The 15,772-nt window shown below is 46.9% G+C and overlaps 1 protein-coding gene across 1 annotated transcript; it reads right to left on the minus strand.

Annotated features, from left to right (window-relative positions):
* Positions 1 to 1,536: 1,536 nt before the first annotated feature.
* MEAK7 (MTOR associated protein, eak-7 homolog) lies at positions 1,537 to 14,584 on the minus strand. The gene is made up of 7 exons (XM_056862861.1): positions 14,417 to 14,584; positions 12,998 to 13,228; positions 8,579 to 8,723; positions 7,559 to 7,996; positions 5,150 to 5,268; positions 3,853 to 4,035; positions 1,537 to 1,656 (listed from the first exon to the last, which is right to left on the minus strand). Exons 1-7 carry the CDS (start codon positions 14,582 to 14,584, stop codon positions 1,537 to 1,539), a joined length of 1,404 nt encoding a protein of 467 aa, XP_056718839.1.
* Positions 14,585 to 15,772: the final 1,188 nt, after the last annotated feature.

Here is a 15,772-nt window from a genome sequence, read left to right on the forward strand (position 1 = left end):
GACTGGGCCACTGCCATTTTGGGAGAAAAAATACACATTTCTTCTAGAAGTGATCCCAGAAAAGTTAAAAAGAACTGCCGCTACGTCATGGGTGGCGCACACTGGCTGTATAACTAGACAGACAGATAGGGTGGACAGAACAAGAAACCACAGGAGAGAGAATATTACAGGATTTATTCATTTGTGTGTTAGATTTGTATGCCGCCCATTCCTGACTGGGTCAGGAAGGTTCCAAAAACATGTATTTATTGCAGTGAGTTTCTGCCTGGATTTTGAAACATGTGGATATAAAAACCATTCAAAAGAAATGTAAAAATATGATTAGCACCGTCGTAAGATTTCCAACCTGAGCCTTGACTCTCCACATTTCTGTTAACCCACTGCGTTCTCCCTCCACTGCAAAAATGTTTCTACCTCTCTCACGCATTTTTAGCCAATCCTTCCACCAACCACATTAAGGTGGTAGGGAACATAATTCTTTCTCCCTCCCTTCCTCTCTCTCACACACTTTATTCTCCAGCCCTGTGTGCCCATAGTTACCTTGTGAGCTTTATAACTGAGTGGAGACTCGAACCCATGTCCTGCCTGTCCTATTCTGGAACTTGAACCCACTACCTGTAGTAATTTCAAGACAGATCAGCCCCAAACATCATTATTGCAGGGAACCACCCACACACAGAATGTGGCTCAAAGGCCTATGGCAAGAGGGACTATCCAAGCAACCATGATTTTGCCCATGGTAAAAACCCACCTGGCGCGGCACTGAAGAAAAACAAAATTCAAAGGCACATGCGTGCACTCGCTCAAAGCAAGTCTGCAGTCGACTCCTTAGAAATAAAGGGCAAATGATAAAAAAAGACAGGAAACCTGCCGGGATGCTACCAGAGTTGATTGGAAGGAGATCAAAAGACGCATCTGTCCCTCTGCCCACGTTTCTCCTTGGCTTCCTACACTCGGGGAAGCTGGCAATAAAACTCTCATCGGCCTTCCTTCTAAACAGAACAGCTCTTTGATCTTCCTCCTTTGTTTTTCGCTTGGGGCAAAAGGAACCCGAGTCCTTACGAGTGGGCAAAAACTCCTTATAGCTCCAGCCGCTTCCCTTAAAAACCAGATGCAAACCTTCTTCTGGCTCACACCCTCCCCTTGGATCTTCTCTCTCTCTGTCCCAGTGATCCCTGACAGCGCCCAATCGCTTTTCCTTGGGAGCATCTCTTCCCCAAAGGGAAGCGCCCATCCTAGATGTTCTCCTCCTCCTCGAACACAGGGGATATGATTGCTCTCTTGAAGTATTTGAAGGGCTGTCACTTAGAGAAGAAGAGTTGGTTTTTATATGCCGACTTTCTCTCCCACTTAAGGGAGACTCAAACCAGCTTACAATCACCTTCCCTTCCCCACAACAGACACCCTGTGAGGTAGGTGGGGCTGAGAGAGTATGACTTGCCCAAAGAGTCACATTGCTTTGAAATGTGCAAAACAGAACACTGAGCTGGCTGGCCCCCAAATTCCCAGCTTGGCACCACAGCGAAGCTTCCCCCATCAATTATCCTCGTCGTCCTCCACTGGCTGCCGCAATCCTTCGCTTTGACGGTTTCTCCCGATCATCTCCAGCAAGGCCTGGGCCTCGGGGTCTGAGTCCAGAATGCTCTTCTTTCCTTTCTCCTTGAAGAAGAAGAGTTGGTTTTTATATACCGACTTTCTAAACTACTTAAGGAAGAATCCAACTGGCTTACAACCACCTTCCCTTCCCCTCCCTACAACAGACATCCTATGATGTAGGTGCAGATGAGTGTGAGTAGCCCAAGGTCACCCGGCTGGCTTCATGTGTAGGAGTGGAGAGACAAATCCAGTTCACCAGATTAGCGTCTGCTGCTCATGTGGAGGAGTGGGGGATCAAACCAGCTTACAATCTCCTTCCCTTCCTTTCCCCATAGCAGACACCTTGTGAGGCAGATGGGGCTGAGAGAGTTCGGAGAGAACTGTGACTAGCCCAAAGTCACCCAGCAGGCTTCATGCGTAGGAGTGGGGAAACCAACCTGGTTCTCCAGATTAGAGTCTGCTGCTCATGTGGAGGAGTGGGGAATCAAATCAGTCCACCGCTCCAAACCACCACTCTTAACCACTACACCACGCTGGCTCGCTTAAAAAACAACAACAACCAGAAGGCAGGTCAGGGGGAAACACACACAGCAAAGTAAAAAACTGGGCAGGTCACAGTCAACCCATGCTGAAGTCACACTGTAGGCACCCGTGTTTGCTCAAGCCAGCTCTGGTGAGAGCTCGGCAAACAGCCAAATGGGCTCGGCCGTTCCCGCCTGCCTGCTGGGTCAGGCCAGAACTGCAAGTCAGAGCAGGTTATGAGGCTGTCCGAAAGGAGCAGAAAAGCAGGCAAAGGCACTCCCCGATCGCAGGGCCCCTTGAGAAAATCTGGGGCACCATCGGGGAGAGGAAAAGAAAAAACAAAACAAAACCCTTCCCTTTTCTTTTTCTTTGCAAAGAAAGGCCAGACATCCCTGCCCAAGCAGCACACAAAAGCCCCCCAGCGTGTACTTGGAAATACAGATGTTTTAAAGGGGGTAGGTAAAGCAAGACCCCACGTCCAGATGGTTATCACTCTGCATTGCTGGCATTTGAGTATGGAAGGTTTTTAATTCCTTGGCACAGAATTCGGAATTGAACTAAGCGACAAACGGAGTCGACGTCAACCCAGAAAGACCTGCAGCCAAGAGCTGGTCTCTTTCCCAGCCTGTTTGTTCTCCTTTCTCTCTGGCATGCAATTTTCCAGAAAGAAAATCCTTACAACCATCACACTCAGATTAAATGAGATCAGAAGGCGAGGGAGGAAGGGAGAGGGGTGTCTACACGAGTGCATGTCCATGCAGAGTTACTCCAGTTTAGGCTTACTGACATCAATGGGATTGGACTGGAGTAAGTCTGCATAGGATTGCAGTTATTAGTCACTTCAGCACATTTTTAATAACTTCGGTCTAAGCGTTACAGCTTTTCTTCCTCTCTCATAATACCAGAATGTGGGGTCATCTGTTGAAGCTGGAGGGTGAGAGAGTCAAAACAGATGAAAGGAAGTCTTTTTTCACACAACGCATAGTTAAATTGTGAAACTCCCTGCCCCAGGATGTGTTGATGACTGCCAACTTGGAAGGTTTTAAGAGTGGACATGTTCATGGAGGAGAGGGCTATTTGTGGCTACTAGTAAAAATTAATACTAGTCATGATGCATACCTATTCTGTCCAGGATCAGAGGAGCATGTCTACTATGTTAGGTGCTTTGGAACACAGGCAGGACAATGCTGCTGCAGTCTTGTTTGTGGGCTTCCTAGAGGCACTTGGTCAGCCTCTGTGTTGGCCTCTGGACTTGATAGGCCTTGGTCTGATCCAGCAGGGCTTTTCTTATGTTCTTATGAGGTAGGGTCAGGCTGAGCAAGAGTGACTCAGAAAGCTTCGCAGCCAAGAGGGGATTCGAACCGGGATCCTCAGATCCTAGTCTGAGATTCCAGGTGGAGTCATTACCCCGGCTCTGAACTCTTTCCCATCTGCTGTCATTCCACCAATCGCCTGTTAGATGAGTCAGTGGAACAAAGCGTGTGCACCGTGCTCAAGACCAGAACAGGGAGATACACCGGAGAGGATAAGCATGAACAGAAAATCTGTGCTGATTATCCGTTAGGTTCCCCCCTCTGCTTCAGAGCGTTTGCGGCAAGGGAAACTTGCAAGCTCAGAGCTGTTTCGACCACGGACATGCCGGTTTGGGGCTGAACATGGTATTGAACGAACACGGACCGAGATCACCTTAAGGTTAGCTTCCCCAGGACATCCACGGCTGCCGCAGTCACTTACAGCAGTGTCGCTTTCCGGGGGGTCCCCTACTGCCCACACCTCCAGGGCATCCAGCGTGAAGTCCTCCTGAGCTGACAGCTGTGGGCTGTTGTACGTGGTGCATCGAGGCTTGGCTTTGCTGTGCCCTTTCCCATAGTTGCTGTCTATCCAAAGCCCAAAATAGTCATGCTGACCCCCCATGCCCTAGGGAAGAAAGAGAGAATAACAAAGTGATGCTCGTCTCTCTCTTTCCAACATGCTTCTTCAGGCAGAAGAAGAGTTGTTTTTTATATGCTGACTTTCTCTACCCCTTAAGGAAGAATCAAACTGGCTTACAAACACCTTCCCTCCCCACAACAGACACCCTGTGAGGTAGGTGAGGCTGAGAGAGTGTGACTAGCCGAAGGTCACCCAGCTGGCTTCATGTGGAGGAGTGGGGAAACAAATCCAGTTCACCAGATTAGCCTCCGTCGCTCATGTGGAGGAGTGGGGAATGAAACCCGGTTCTCCAGATCAAAGTGCATCGCTCCAAACCACTGCTCTTAACCACTACCCCACACTGGCTCTCTTCTACAGGTAGAGTACCCCTTATCCGGACATCTCATTTCCGGACTGATCTGAAAACCGGACCCCTCGAGCCAGAATGCAGGCAGATCCATGCTGAAAAGACAGTGTACACTGCATCGCAGGTTAGTTTTTATATGCCAACTTTACCACTTAAGGAAGAATCAAACCGGCTTACAAACACCTTCCCTTCCCCTCCCCACAATAGACACCCTGTGAAGTAGGTGGGGCTGAGAGAGCTCTAAGAACTGTGGCTAGCCCAAGGTCACCTAGCTGGCTTCGTGTATAGGAGTGGGGAAACCAGCCCGGTTCACCAGATTAGCCTCCGCTGCTCGTGTGGAGGAGTGGGGAATCGAACCCGGTTCTCCAGACCAGACTCCACCGCTCCAAACCACCGCGCCATGCTGGCCAAGTGTATATAAAACATAAATGAATTTGGGCCCCATCCCCAAGATATCTCATTATGCATATGCAAAAATTCCAGAACATTCCAATATACGGAAAGATCCGATATATGAACCACTTCTGGTCCCAAGCAGTCCGGATAAGGGACACTCAATCTGTATACAAAAGATGTTTTCGCATGTGATGTTTTTAAAAAATGCACACACCCCACTTGCAGACTGAAGTGAAACAGTCCAGGGGTGGCACGCGGCGCGATTCCGTGGCGTGTGCAGAATCGGTCTCAGTGAGACGCTTGGTGAAAGCTGCTTTCCAAGCGGCTCCGCTGACTCGCGGCTGCTCAGGTACTTACAAGCCCATTCGGCATCGTCTGCTGCCTGAGGTTCAGGTACATGAAGTGGTCATTGTAGCCAGTGCAGGTGAAGGCCGCGAGCGAGGGAGACACAGAAAACAAAAAGCAGCGGCTATCACCTGCAAGCAATAAGGGAACGCAGAGTCAGGAACCAAAGAGGCAAAAAATAGTAGGGGGGCAATTGTCTCCCTGATTGTCCGACAAAGGGTCAAACCTAACACAAAGAGGAGGGGGACCCGTGCATATTTGTACATATGTCCACTCCATATCTAGAGCAAAAGAACGTAAGAAAAGTCATGCTAGATCAGACCAAGGTCCATCAAGTCCAGCAGTCTGTTCACACTATGGCCAACCAGGTGCCTCTAGGAAGCCCCCAAACAAGACAGCTGCAGCAGCATTGTCCTGCCTGTGTTCCACAGCACCTAATATAATGGGCATGCTCCTCTGATCCTGGAGAGGATAGGCATACATCAAGCCTAGTAGCCATAGATAGCCCTCTCCTCCATGAACATGTCCACTCCCCCCTTAAAGCCTTCCAAGTTGGCAGCCATCACCACATCCTGGGGCAGGGAGAAAAGCCATGCAGGATCAGACCAAGGCCCATCAAGTCCAGCAGTCTGTTCACACAGTGGCCAAACAGGTGCCTCTAGGAAGCCCACAAACAAGATGACTGCAGCAGCATTACCCTGCCTGTGTTCCACAGCACATAATATAATAGACATGCTCCTCTGATCCTGGAGAGAATAGGTATGCATCATGGACTGCTGGACTTGATGGACCTTGGTCTGATCCAGCACGGCCCTTCTTATGTTCTTATGACTGTGTGCTGTGAAAGGAATGGATGGTACCCTCGCAAAATTAAGCCGCCACGTTGGACGTTATCCCAAGGGAAGAAGGTGCTGAGATTCTTCAAGATTCCTGGGGATATCTTAGGCTGGCCATGGGTTGGAAACAAGATGCTGGTCCCTTGGTCCGATCCAGCATATTTTTAGCTCTCTCTCAAGCTAGGGAAAAGGATAATCAAAGATGACTGTGCAATTTGTTTTTCTCAGTCTAATGTGAAGGACTGTGCGTCATCCATTGTATGCAATTTCATTACGGGGCCGTTATATCCTATTAACAATTTTTTCTTTACGTTACTACATTCCTCAGGTTTGCTTTGTTTTCAGAAGCATCAACGAAACCAAGAGGAAAAGCGCCACCACGTGGACAACAGCTGTCTTCATTTCGGCAGCCTCCCTTTTATGAAAAAACAGTAAAACCGAACTGGCAATCCTACATACGCTTAGTGGAGACAACAGTGGATTTAACGGGACTTACTTTCAAACAAGTATGCAACGGCCTGGAAGGCATGAATATTAGGTCCTCCCATTATTTTGATACCATTGGGCTGATGCGTTCGACGCTTTTTAAAAATGCAAGCACAAAACGGATCCGAGCATCAATGGATCCGAGAGCCAGTGGGGTGTAGTAGAAGGTGATTGTAAGCTGCTTTGAGACTCCTTACAGTAGAGGAAAGCGGGAAAAGCGGAATATAAAAGCCAACTCTTCTTCTACATGAAAAGAGCTGCCAAATGTGAAGGCAGATTAAAATGGCCGAGCGTCTCTTCAATAAGCGTAGGAGCACAGTCGGGAAAGTATGGTCCCTCTCTTGTATGCCCCCACATATATCTACGCTTACTGCAAGGGAACCTCTTAACCCACGCCTCAATGGCAGAGCATCTGCTTGGCATGCAGAAGGTCCAAGGTTCAAGCTCTGCAGAAGATTCAGTACCATAAATCAATAGAAACCAATACCACTATATATTCATTAATGATAAACTCTATTACATATATTTAAGCTTTGAGCTTTTATACAATTATTATAACATAAAAGCATAAGCTTTTGACAAGGTTTCGTGATTATTTTTCCTTGTTTCACTTGTTGCTTCCTCAGAAGTCGGTCGCTTTAAATTCACCGGAGAATCTTAGCTGCTTATGAAGTCTTACTGATTCTTATCCCTGTTCCCTAAATAAAACAAAGTTTATAACATAAATAAACAAGTGAAACAAGGAAAAATAATAGCAAAACCTTGTCAAAAGCTTATGCATTTATGTTATCATAATTGCATAAAAACTCAAAGCTTAGATATATGTAATGGAGTTTATCATTAAGGAATGTATATAAAATAGACTCCTGTTTGTATAGCGGAATTGGGTTTCTATTGATTTATGTTCAGGTACCACTCCCTTCTTTATATATTAGGAAGATTCAATCCCAGACAGACACGCTTAAATTTTCAGGGTCTTGGCATGGTTGATATGCAGCCCTGAGGAAAGACAAAGCTGCAATCGCTGCAAAACACGCTGGACTCCGGAGGCCTCGGTGCAGGCTCCAGGGGGTTGGTCAGGAGAAATCGGGAGTGTTACCTTGAAACTGCGGCTTGGCTTCCCAGGGACACGAGGCGAAGCCACCAAAGACGTAGCCATCTGAGTCCTTCACGACCAGCAGACAGGGCCCCTTCTTCACGATGTGGTCGAACAGCTGCATGAAGCTCTCCCCGTGCAGCCGGGAGGCAAAGAGCAGCCGCCACCTGTGCTGGACCTCCGTAGGCAGGCAGGAGTTGAGGTAGACGATGGAGGGGACGTCCAGCAGGCTGACGAAGCCGCTTCGGATGCCTTTGCACCTGGGAAGCAAGCGGAGGGTGTCTTCGGCTCGGTCGGGGAGAGACTGCAGGACGAGCAGCCCCTGCCGGATCACCACGCTGAGGAATGCAGAGACCTGGGGAGCTCGACACACCCACTCTTCCAGGCTGCTTTTATCACAGACGGCATCCGGGATCTGAGCTCCTTCCACCTTCTTACCATCTGAAAAAGGAAACATATGCCCATAAACCAACATGGTATAGTGGTTAAGAGTGGTGGACTCTGATCTGTAGAACCGGGCGTGATTCCCCACTCCTCCACATGAGCGGCAGAAGCTAATCTCTGAGCCCCACCTACCTCACAGGGTGTCTGATGTGGGGAGGGGAAGGTGATTGTAAGCCGGTTTGATTCTTCCTTAAGTGGTAAGAGAAAGTTCAGAGAACTGTGACTAGCCCAAGGTCACCCAGCTGGCTTCATGTAGAGGAGTGGGGAATTGAACCTGGTTCTTCAGATTAGAGCCCGTCGCTCATGTGGAAGAGTGGGGAATCAAACCACCGCTCTTAACCACTGCACCACGCAAGCTCCATTCTGCCCCTGGAAAATTGAGCCCACATCCAACCCATGTCCTTAGTTACTGTTCTGATCAACCTGAGGATGTTTCAGGGGAAGGGGGACCGGGGTGGAGGAGACCCTGGCATAACTGTGGTTTCTGTTATTTGAAACTGAGATTGCTAAAGTCCTAGATGTTTGCCACAGTCCCAAGCTGAAAGCTTTTTTGAGTGGGGGGGGGGGGGAGGGACTCACCTGCAAGTTTCAGTTCAGACACCAGCTGGGAGGCCAAAGCCCTTGTGCCGGCAATCGGATCTCGAGTGTTCTGCAGGCTCCAGCCCTTCAGCTCGTTCCTGTAGTCCAGGACATGTACCAGAGAGCCGACCAGATCTTCTGCAAACTTCAAGAAAGGAAACTTTTTTAAAATATTAACTCATTCATTCACTCATTCATTCAAACCTTTATTGGCATAGATCTCCCAAGTACATCAATCAGTCATTAAAATACAGTATAAAATGATAAAAATATCAATAAAATAGTCAAAATCTGTAATTCTTAAAGTGCTATGTAGTTCATTTAATAGTGCTTATCTCTGTGGAGGAGCTTTGCGCAGCGCTCTTAGAGAAGTTTCCACGAATCTTGCTACCATCAGCGTTACATGCATGTCCCTGTCCCTTAATAGGTAGCACACTAAGCCCACATCTGTTTGGGCTAGACTATCCTTGAGTAATGGTAGCAGAAATTTCTCTCGCGGGAGCGCATGGACGTCGCAGTGTAACAGGACATGGGCTACCAATTCGGGTTGTCTCTTTGTACAAACACAAAGTCTCTCTTCATAGGGAGTTTTAATGTATCTGCCTCTAGTCATAGCTGTCGGGAGTAGGTTTAAGCGGGGCCAGCATAAACTGATGACTTAGCATTGGAGAGGTCAAATTTGAGAAATAGTCTGGTAGCTTGAATTAAATACCAGAGGTGGGAAGTGGAGTAGCCCTTCTCGTGGGAGTGTAAATTAGCATGTGCCGAAGGAGGGCAAGAGGGTAACATGGTACAATTCAAGATTTTTTAGGAAGTCCCTTTTTTAAAAAAAGACTTTGGGAGGAACAGAGGCCAAAAGTTTGTTTGAGGCCCACCATTCTAACTAAGCGGGTTTTATTCCAAGTGTTTAATCATACTCTGTTATATTATATACTATTGTACTGTATTTTAAATTGAATGTATTGCTGCTCTTATTGATGTCAGCTGCCCTGAGCCCGGCCTTGGTTGGGAAAAGGTGGGATAAAAGTCTAATAAAATAAATAAAAATAACTGCACATAGAGCCAGCGTTATTTTTTCCCCTTGGGTGGAAAAAATTAGATATGCACCTTATCTTTTTAAGAGACGCGTATATTTGCCATCTCGGTTTAATACTATAGCACGTGAAGATTTTACAACAGCTCCCTTGCCCATTCTCCAACTACTGCACTGCTGGAGACAGGAGGGGAAAGAGAAGGAAGACAAAAGTTATAGGACTCTATGTTAATTCTTCAGAGCCAGTGTGGTGTAGTGGTTAACTGCAGCTGACTCTAATCTGGAGAACCGGGTTGGTTTCCCCACTCTTCCACATGAAGCCTCCTGGGTGACCTTGGGCTAGACACAGTTCTCTCCGAACTCTTTCAGCCCCACCTACTTCACAAAGTGTCTGTTGTGGGGAGAGGAAAGGAAGGTGATTGTAAGCCGCTATGAGACTCCTTAAAGGTAGAGAAAAGCGGGGTATAAAGACCAACTCTTCTTCTAGCAAACTAAGAGCAGATTGCACAACTGAAGGCCAGAACCCTAAACATAGGGAAAACTCAAAGCACTGACATTAGGATCCGGCTTACATTTGCACTGACCCACATGAGTCCCTTGGACAGAAAAGGAGCTGATCGTGACAGACATTAAAGCATCATATTGTTAAGGCTTATGTGCCTCCCCCTCTTGGAGACCCAATTCCCCCCCTTTTTTTTAAATAGAAAGAGGGGCTGCTTTCAGATCTACAATAATCCTTGTTTTCTGTAAGCTTCATAAAAAGGTGAGATAGGAGTACTGAAAAAATATAAATAAATAATAATGTTCTGTTTGACTAACTTTCAGTTCTCAGAAGCCATTCCAGGAGGTGAAGTGATAATCAGAATGTATAAACTCCAAACTTAATTATAGCTTGCAGTCTAATTGCTTTCTGTTTCTTGGTAGACATTTTCCCCTACATCTTGGTGAAGCACCTTGCGTTTGGTGGGTTGGTTAAGAAAGGTCTGAGTAACCGACCGTGCAATCCCAACCGGAGTTCAATGGCATTGGGCTTGGAAGAGTGTAATTCTCCTTAGGATCACACTGTATATCCCTTCATGCAGGCTGGTCAGTTTGTAACCACGTTGCTGCGGTCCCCGTTCAAACCTGGAGCCCTCACTTCAAAAAGGATGCGGACAGAATCGAGCGGGTGCAGAGGAGAGCGACGAGGATGATCAGGGGCCTGGAGACCAAGCCCTGCGAGGAAAGGCTGAGGGACTTGGGAATGTTCAGTTTGAAGAAGAGGAGGCTGAGGGGGGACAGGATTGCTCTCTATGTATTTGAAGGGCTGTCACTTAGAGGAGGGCAGGGAGCTGCTCCTGTTGGCAGAAGAAAGGAATCGCAATAATGGGTTTAAATTGTGTGCGGAAAGGTACCGGCTGGATATTGGGAAAAATTTTACGGTAGGAGTTGTTCGGCAGTGGAATCAGCTACTTAGGAAGGTGGTGAGTTGTCCCTCGCAGGCAGTCTTTAAACAGAGACTGGCAAACACTTGTCAGGGATGCTCTAGGCTGATCCTGAATTGAGCAGGGGGTTGGACTACATGGCCTGTATGGCCCCTTCCAACGCCATGATTCTAACCTTCCCTCTCCTTTATTCACTGAGACCAGAGCACTGCAAACAAATTCTCTTCAATATCCAAGAGTGCAAAAGTGTCAATGCTCATAGACAGGCAGAACTATTTTACTGGCATGGTCTCCTGTAAGCTGCTTTGAGTCTCTGCAAGCGACTTGGGGTTTGAAAATGTTCCAAAAGAAAGGTATCGGTGAGCTCTGCTATGGCTCCCATTTACATCCATCCTTATGCCTTAAAGTCCCACCCATGGGAAGTCCAGGCTTACAGTAAACAGCTACGATGCTTGGAAACAAGCAAAGAGCACAAACGCCAGATAAGGGGACCTTGAAGCTGTTCTACTTCTGTCGCTCTCACCTCTTTTTTAAAAAAACAAAATACATTTACATACTGCAGCTCTGAATTAAAACTCTTCTATGCCACTTATAACATTAAAACACGTGCAAGGTCCTGCCACGTCAACCCAAATCAATACAGAAGACGATAAAGCTTTTTAAAACCAGCATCAAACAGGTTGTGAACACTGTAATTCTATGCAGAGTTATTCCAGTCGATTTCAATAAGCTTGAGTAAATCAGCATGGGATTACACTGCAAACTTCTTACATAAATAATTAGCAATTTAGCAGCAGCAATTTAAAGCCAGTGTGGTACAGTCGTTAAGAGAGGTGGTTTGGAGCGGTTTGGATCGGGAGAACCGGGTTTGATTCCCCACTCCTCCACATGAGCAGAGGATGCTAATCTGGTGAACTAGATTTGTTTTCCCACTCCACATGAAGCCAGCTGGGTGACCTTGAGCTAGTCACAGCTCTCTTAGTGCTCTCTCAGCCCCACCTACCTCACAGGGTGTCTGTTGTGGGGAGAAGAAGGGAAGGTGATTGTAAACCAGTTTGATTCTTCCTTAAATGGTAGAGAAAGTTGGCATATAAATACCAACTCTTCTTCTTAAAAGAAATCCTCCACTGGGACAGAAAATAGAAGTCTGCTGGGAGGGGGAGGGACTCAGCAGAATGGGGAGGACGGAGTATCCATCTCTGGCTTCTCAAACATTGTGCGTAAAGTGCCCTCAAGTCGCAGCTGACTTATGGCAGCCCCAGCGAGGGGCTTTTCAAGGCAAGTGAGAAGCAGAGGCGGTTTGCCATTGCCTTCCTCTGCAGAGCCTTCCTTCGATGTCTCCCTCTCAAGTACTAACCAGGGCTGACCCTGCTTAGCTTCCAAGATCTGATGAGTTTCGGCTATACCATACCACCTTCCCTCCCCCTCAAACTTTACTGTGTCTATTAAAATTCTCCTGAGCCTTTCGCTGCAGAATCCACATGGCTACTAAGGTAACAGAGGACCCCTAAACTTTCCCCTCTTCCCACCCACCAATTCAGCCACTTCTGCTCCAGATCCCCCACTTCTATTACATTAGAATCATAAAATCATAGAGTTGGAAGGGGCCATACAGGCCATCCGGTCCAACTCCCTGCTTAATGCAGGATCAGCCTAGAGCATTCCTGACAAGTGTTTGTCCAGCCTCTGCTTGAAGACTGCCAGTGAGGGGGAGCTCACCACCTCCCCAGGTAGCTGATTCCATTGTCGAACAACTCTTACTGTAAAAATGTTTTCCTGATATCCAGCCAGTACCTTTCTCCCCTCAATTTAAACCCATTATTGCGAGTTCTATCCTCTGCTGCCAACAGGAAGAGCTCCCTGCCCTCCTCTAAGTGACAGCCCTTCAAATACTTAAAGAGAGCAATCATGCCCCCCCAACCTCCTCCTCAACATTCACACACATGTTTTTTTTTTCATTACCTCTAGAATCTGGCTTCCCTTCACAGTCTCGTCTGCCTTCGATATCATTTTCATGACAATGTCGCTCTTGTCCTCAACATAGCCTTTGGTAAGCACCGCCAGGAACATCACAAACTGCTCTTTCCCCACCTGGTCATTGGGGCCCGAGGATTTCTCAGACACTTTGACACTTTTCATCCCATTGTAGAGCCTAAGGATCATTGATTCGGGCAGTGCTTCCTTGAGGTAGGCCTAAGGAAGGAAGAGATTGAAACAGCCATGTTCAGTCTGCAAAATTTCTGCAGAGATGAGCCCTACGTGGCTTGGGAGTTGGGCGTCTGAAGGAGCGTCTTCTCCCAGATGTTCCTGTCCAGGAATTAAGATCACAGGGAGAGGCCCTCCCAACTCTCTCATCAATCGAAGAGGCTTGTTTGGTGGGTAGAGGAGAGAGGGCCTTTTCAGTGGCAGCCCCACACTTATGGAACAGCCTCTCCAGGGAGGTGCACTTGCCATCTTTAGGAGGCAGCTGAAAACGGTTTTTATTGAGGACTGCCTTTGATTAAATCAGCCCTAAATCAAGATTTTAAATATTGGCTTCATGTATGTTTATGAACTCTTCTTTTATTCATATTGTCAGCCGCCTTGAGCTCCATAAGGAAGAAAGGTGGCTGGACAAGGTTTTAAATAAATAATCGTTGTCAAGGGAGGACCATCTCTTCCCTGGGCCCTCGCTTAGTACTTCTTGTTTGGGCCAAGCAACAGAGTCAGCGTCGTGCCTCATCATTAATTATTATTACTAATAATTTATTTATACAGCTTTATGGAGTACAAGAAAATGGGTCCTTACCCTAAGAAACTTAACCTCTAAGTGCTTAACTACATACTATGGCTTCTACAGGGCTTATTCTACCCCTCCTTTTTTTCCCCTTTTGCTTTATCAAGAGAAAGAATGGTGGGGGAGGGAGACTGCAGCCCTTCACACCCAACCTTCACACCCTTACTCCCTGCTGGGGGAAAAACAAAGGGACCGAGCACTATATAAATGCTAAGTATTAGGGACAATTGTGAAATCCTCTCTCTAAGGTGAGGAAGTTTTAAAATATCATTAGAGAATCTTAACATGGTCACTAGGAAGATGCCGTTAGCCCATCTGGATGTGCAGATTCTCTAGTGCAATATTATTTTAAACACAAAACTACAGAATGTAAACGTTTGGGTTCTCCAATGGAGGAGGGGAAATGGAGAGAAAAATATGCTGAGAGAAGGAACACTCTCTCTTTAGTCCTGGGGTTCTCCTCCTTGAAGACCACAACCTTTGAGTATAGGGAATGAAACACCAGAAGAATACAGAGAGGGAGAAAGAGAATCTTGAATGGGACAAAAGTGGGGGAACCCAATCATCCCCACTTTTTATTGTCATTAAACTATGGCTTCACTTGCCTTGAACATCGCCAGGGACACAGTCCTCTTTGCTGCCTTTCCGTCCTTTCCTTTGACAGGCCCATCTGACCCAGATAAAGTGTTAAACACTCTATCGATTTCTGCGAGCTCCTCCGGAAGAAACCTTGGGAAGCGCTGCTGGTACAAGCTGCTCTCCGCACTACCCATCTTTTCCACCAGATGCCAGAATCCTATGAGAAAAAAGGAAACAGGAAAAGATGAGCATGAAAAGAGAGTCAAGAAGAAAAGAACTAGTCCTAACCAGCATTTGAGGTCAAATAAGGTCAGCTGCCCCAAAGCATTGTTGGAGACACTCATTTTTTTTAATGCAGTTTTTAGAGAAAACCAATATCAACTTCCCTGTCAACACAAACATTCTTAGAGGCCTGTAACGTGAAATAAAGCAATATGGTTAAAAGACGAATTGCACCAATACAAAATGAAGAACAGCTGCCAATTAGAATCTATTAAACCCAGCTAAACAAAGTTTCAGAGGGTAGCTGTCTTGGTCTGCAGTAGAACAGCTAGGTTCGAGTCCAGTGGCAACTTAGAGATCAGTAAGATTTTCGGGGGATAAGCTTTCAAGAAGAATAAGAGTTGGTTTCTTATATGCTGACTTTCTCTCCCACTTAAGGAGGAATCAAACTGGCTTACAATCACCTACCTTTCCCCCTCCCCACAATAGACACCCTGTGAGGTGGGTGGGGCTGAGAGAGCTGTGACTGGCACACGGTCACCCAGCTGGCTTCGAGTGGAGGAGTGGGGAAACAAATCCAGTTTACCAGATTAGCCTCCACTGCTCATGTGGCGGAGTGGGGAATCAAACCCGGTACTACAGATCAGAGCCCACCGCTCTTAACCACTACACGACGCTGGCTCTCACAACTGACTCGTATGTGACAAAGGCAGCTTTGACTCTCGAAAGCTTATACCCCCCCCCAAAAAAAAACTTGCTGGTTTCTAAGGTGGACTCTAATCTAGCAGCTAAACAAAGAGTCACCTTGTGGAATCTTCAGGGCAAAGGTTGCCAGTAGATTGCAGTCCAAAGCCAGATATGCCAGTAATAAATACCCAGCAAAAACATAAGACTAGAACATCTGCACACCCAGGTGTTCAAGAGGAAGCGCACGGGTGAAACTAGATGTCATACAGAAAAAGAACAAGCACCACACTTCGTTTGTGGAATGAAATGCAGCCACAATAAGGAAATGCACAGTTTTGAAATGCGGACACAGTGTAAACACTTAAGCACATCTGTCCTTCCATTGCTCATAGTAGCACTACTGGGAAAGTTTTTTTTTTAAACACTCCCGGTAGTGCAGTCTTTTTTGCTCCTTCCCCCTTTGCAAGAATAAA

The sequence above is a fragment of the Euleptes europaea genome, chromosome 17, assembly GCF_029931775.1.
Source record: "Euleptes europaea isolate rEulEur1 chromosome 17, rEulEur1.hap1, whole genome shotgun sequence".
Classification (NCBI taxonomy): domain Eukaryota; kingdom Metazoa; phylum Chordata; class Lepidosauria; order Squamata; family Sphaerodactylidae; genus Euleptes; species Euleptes europaea.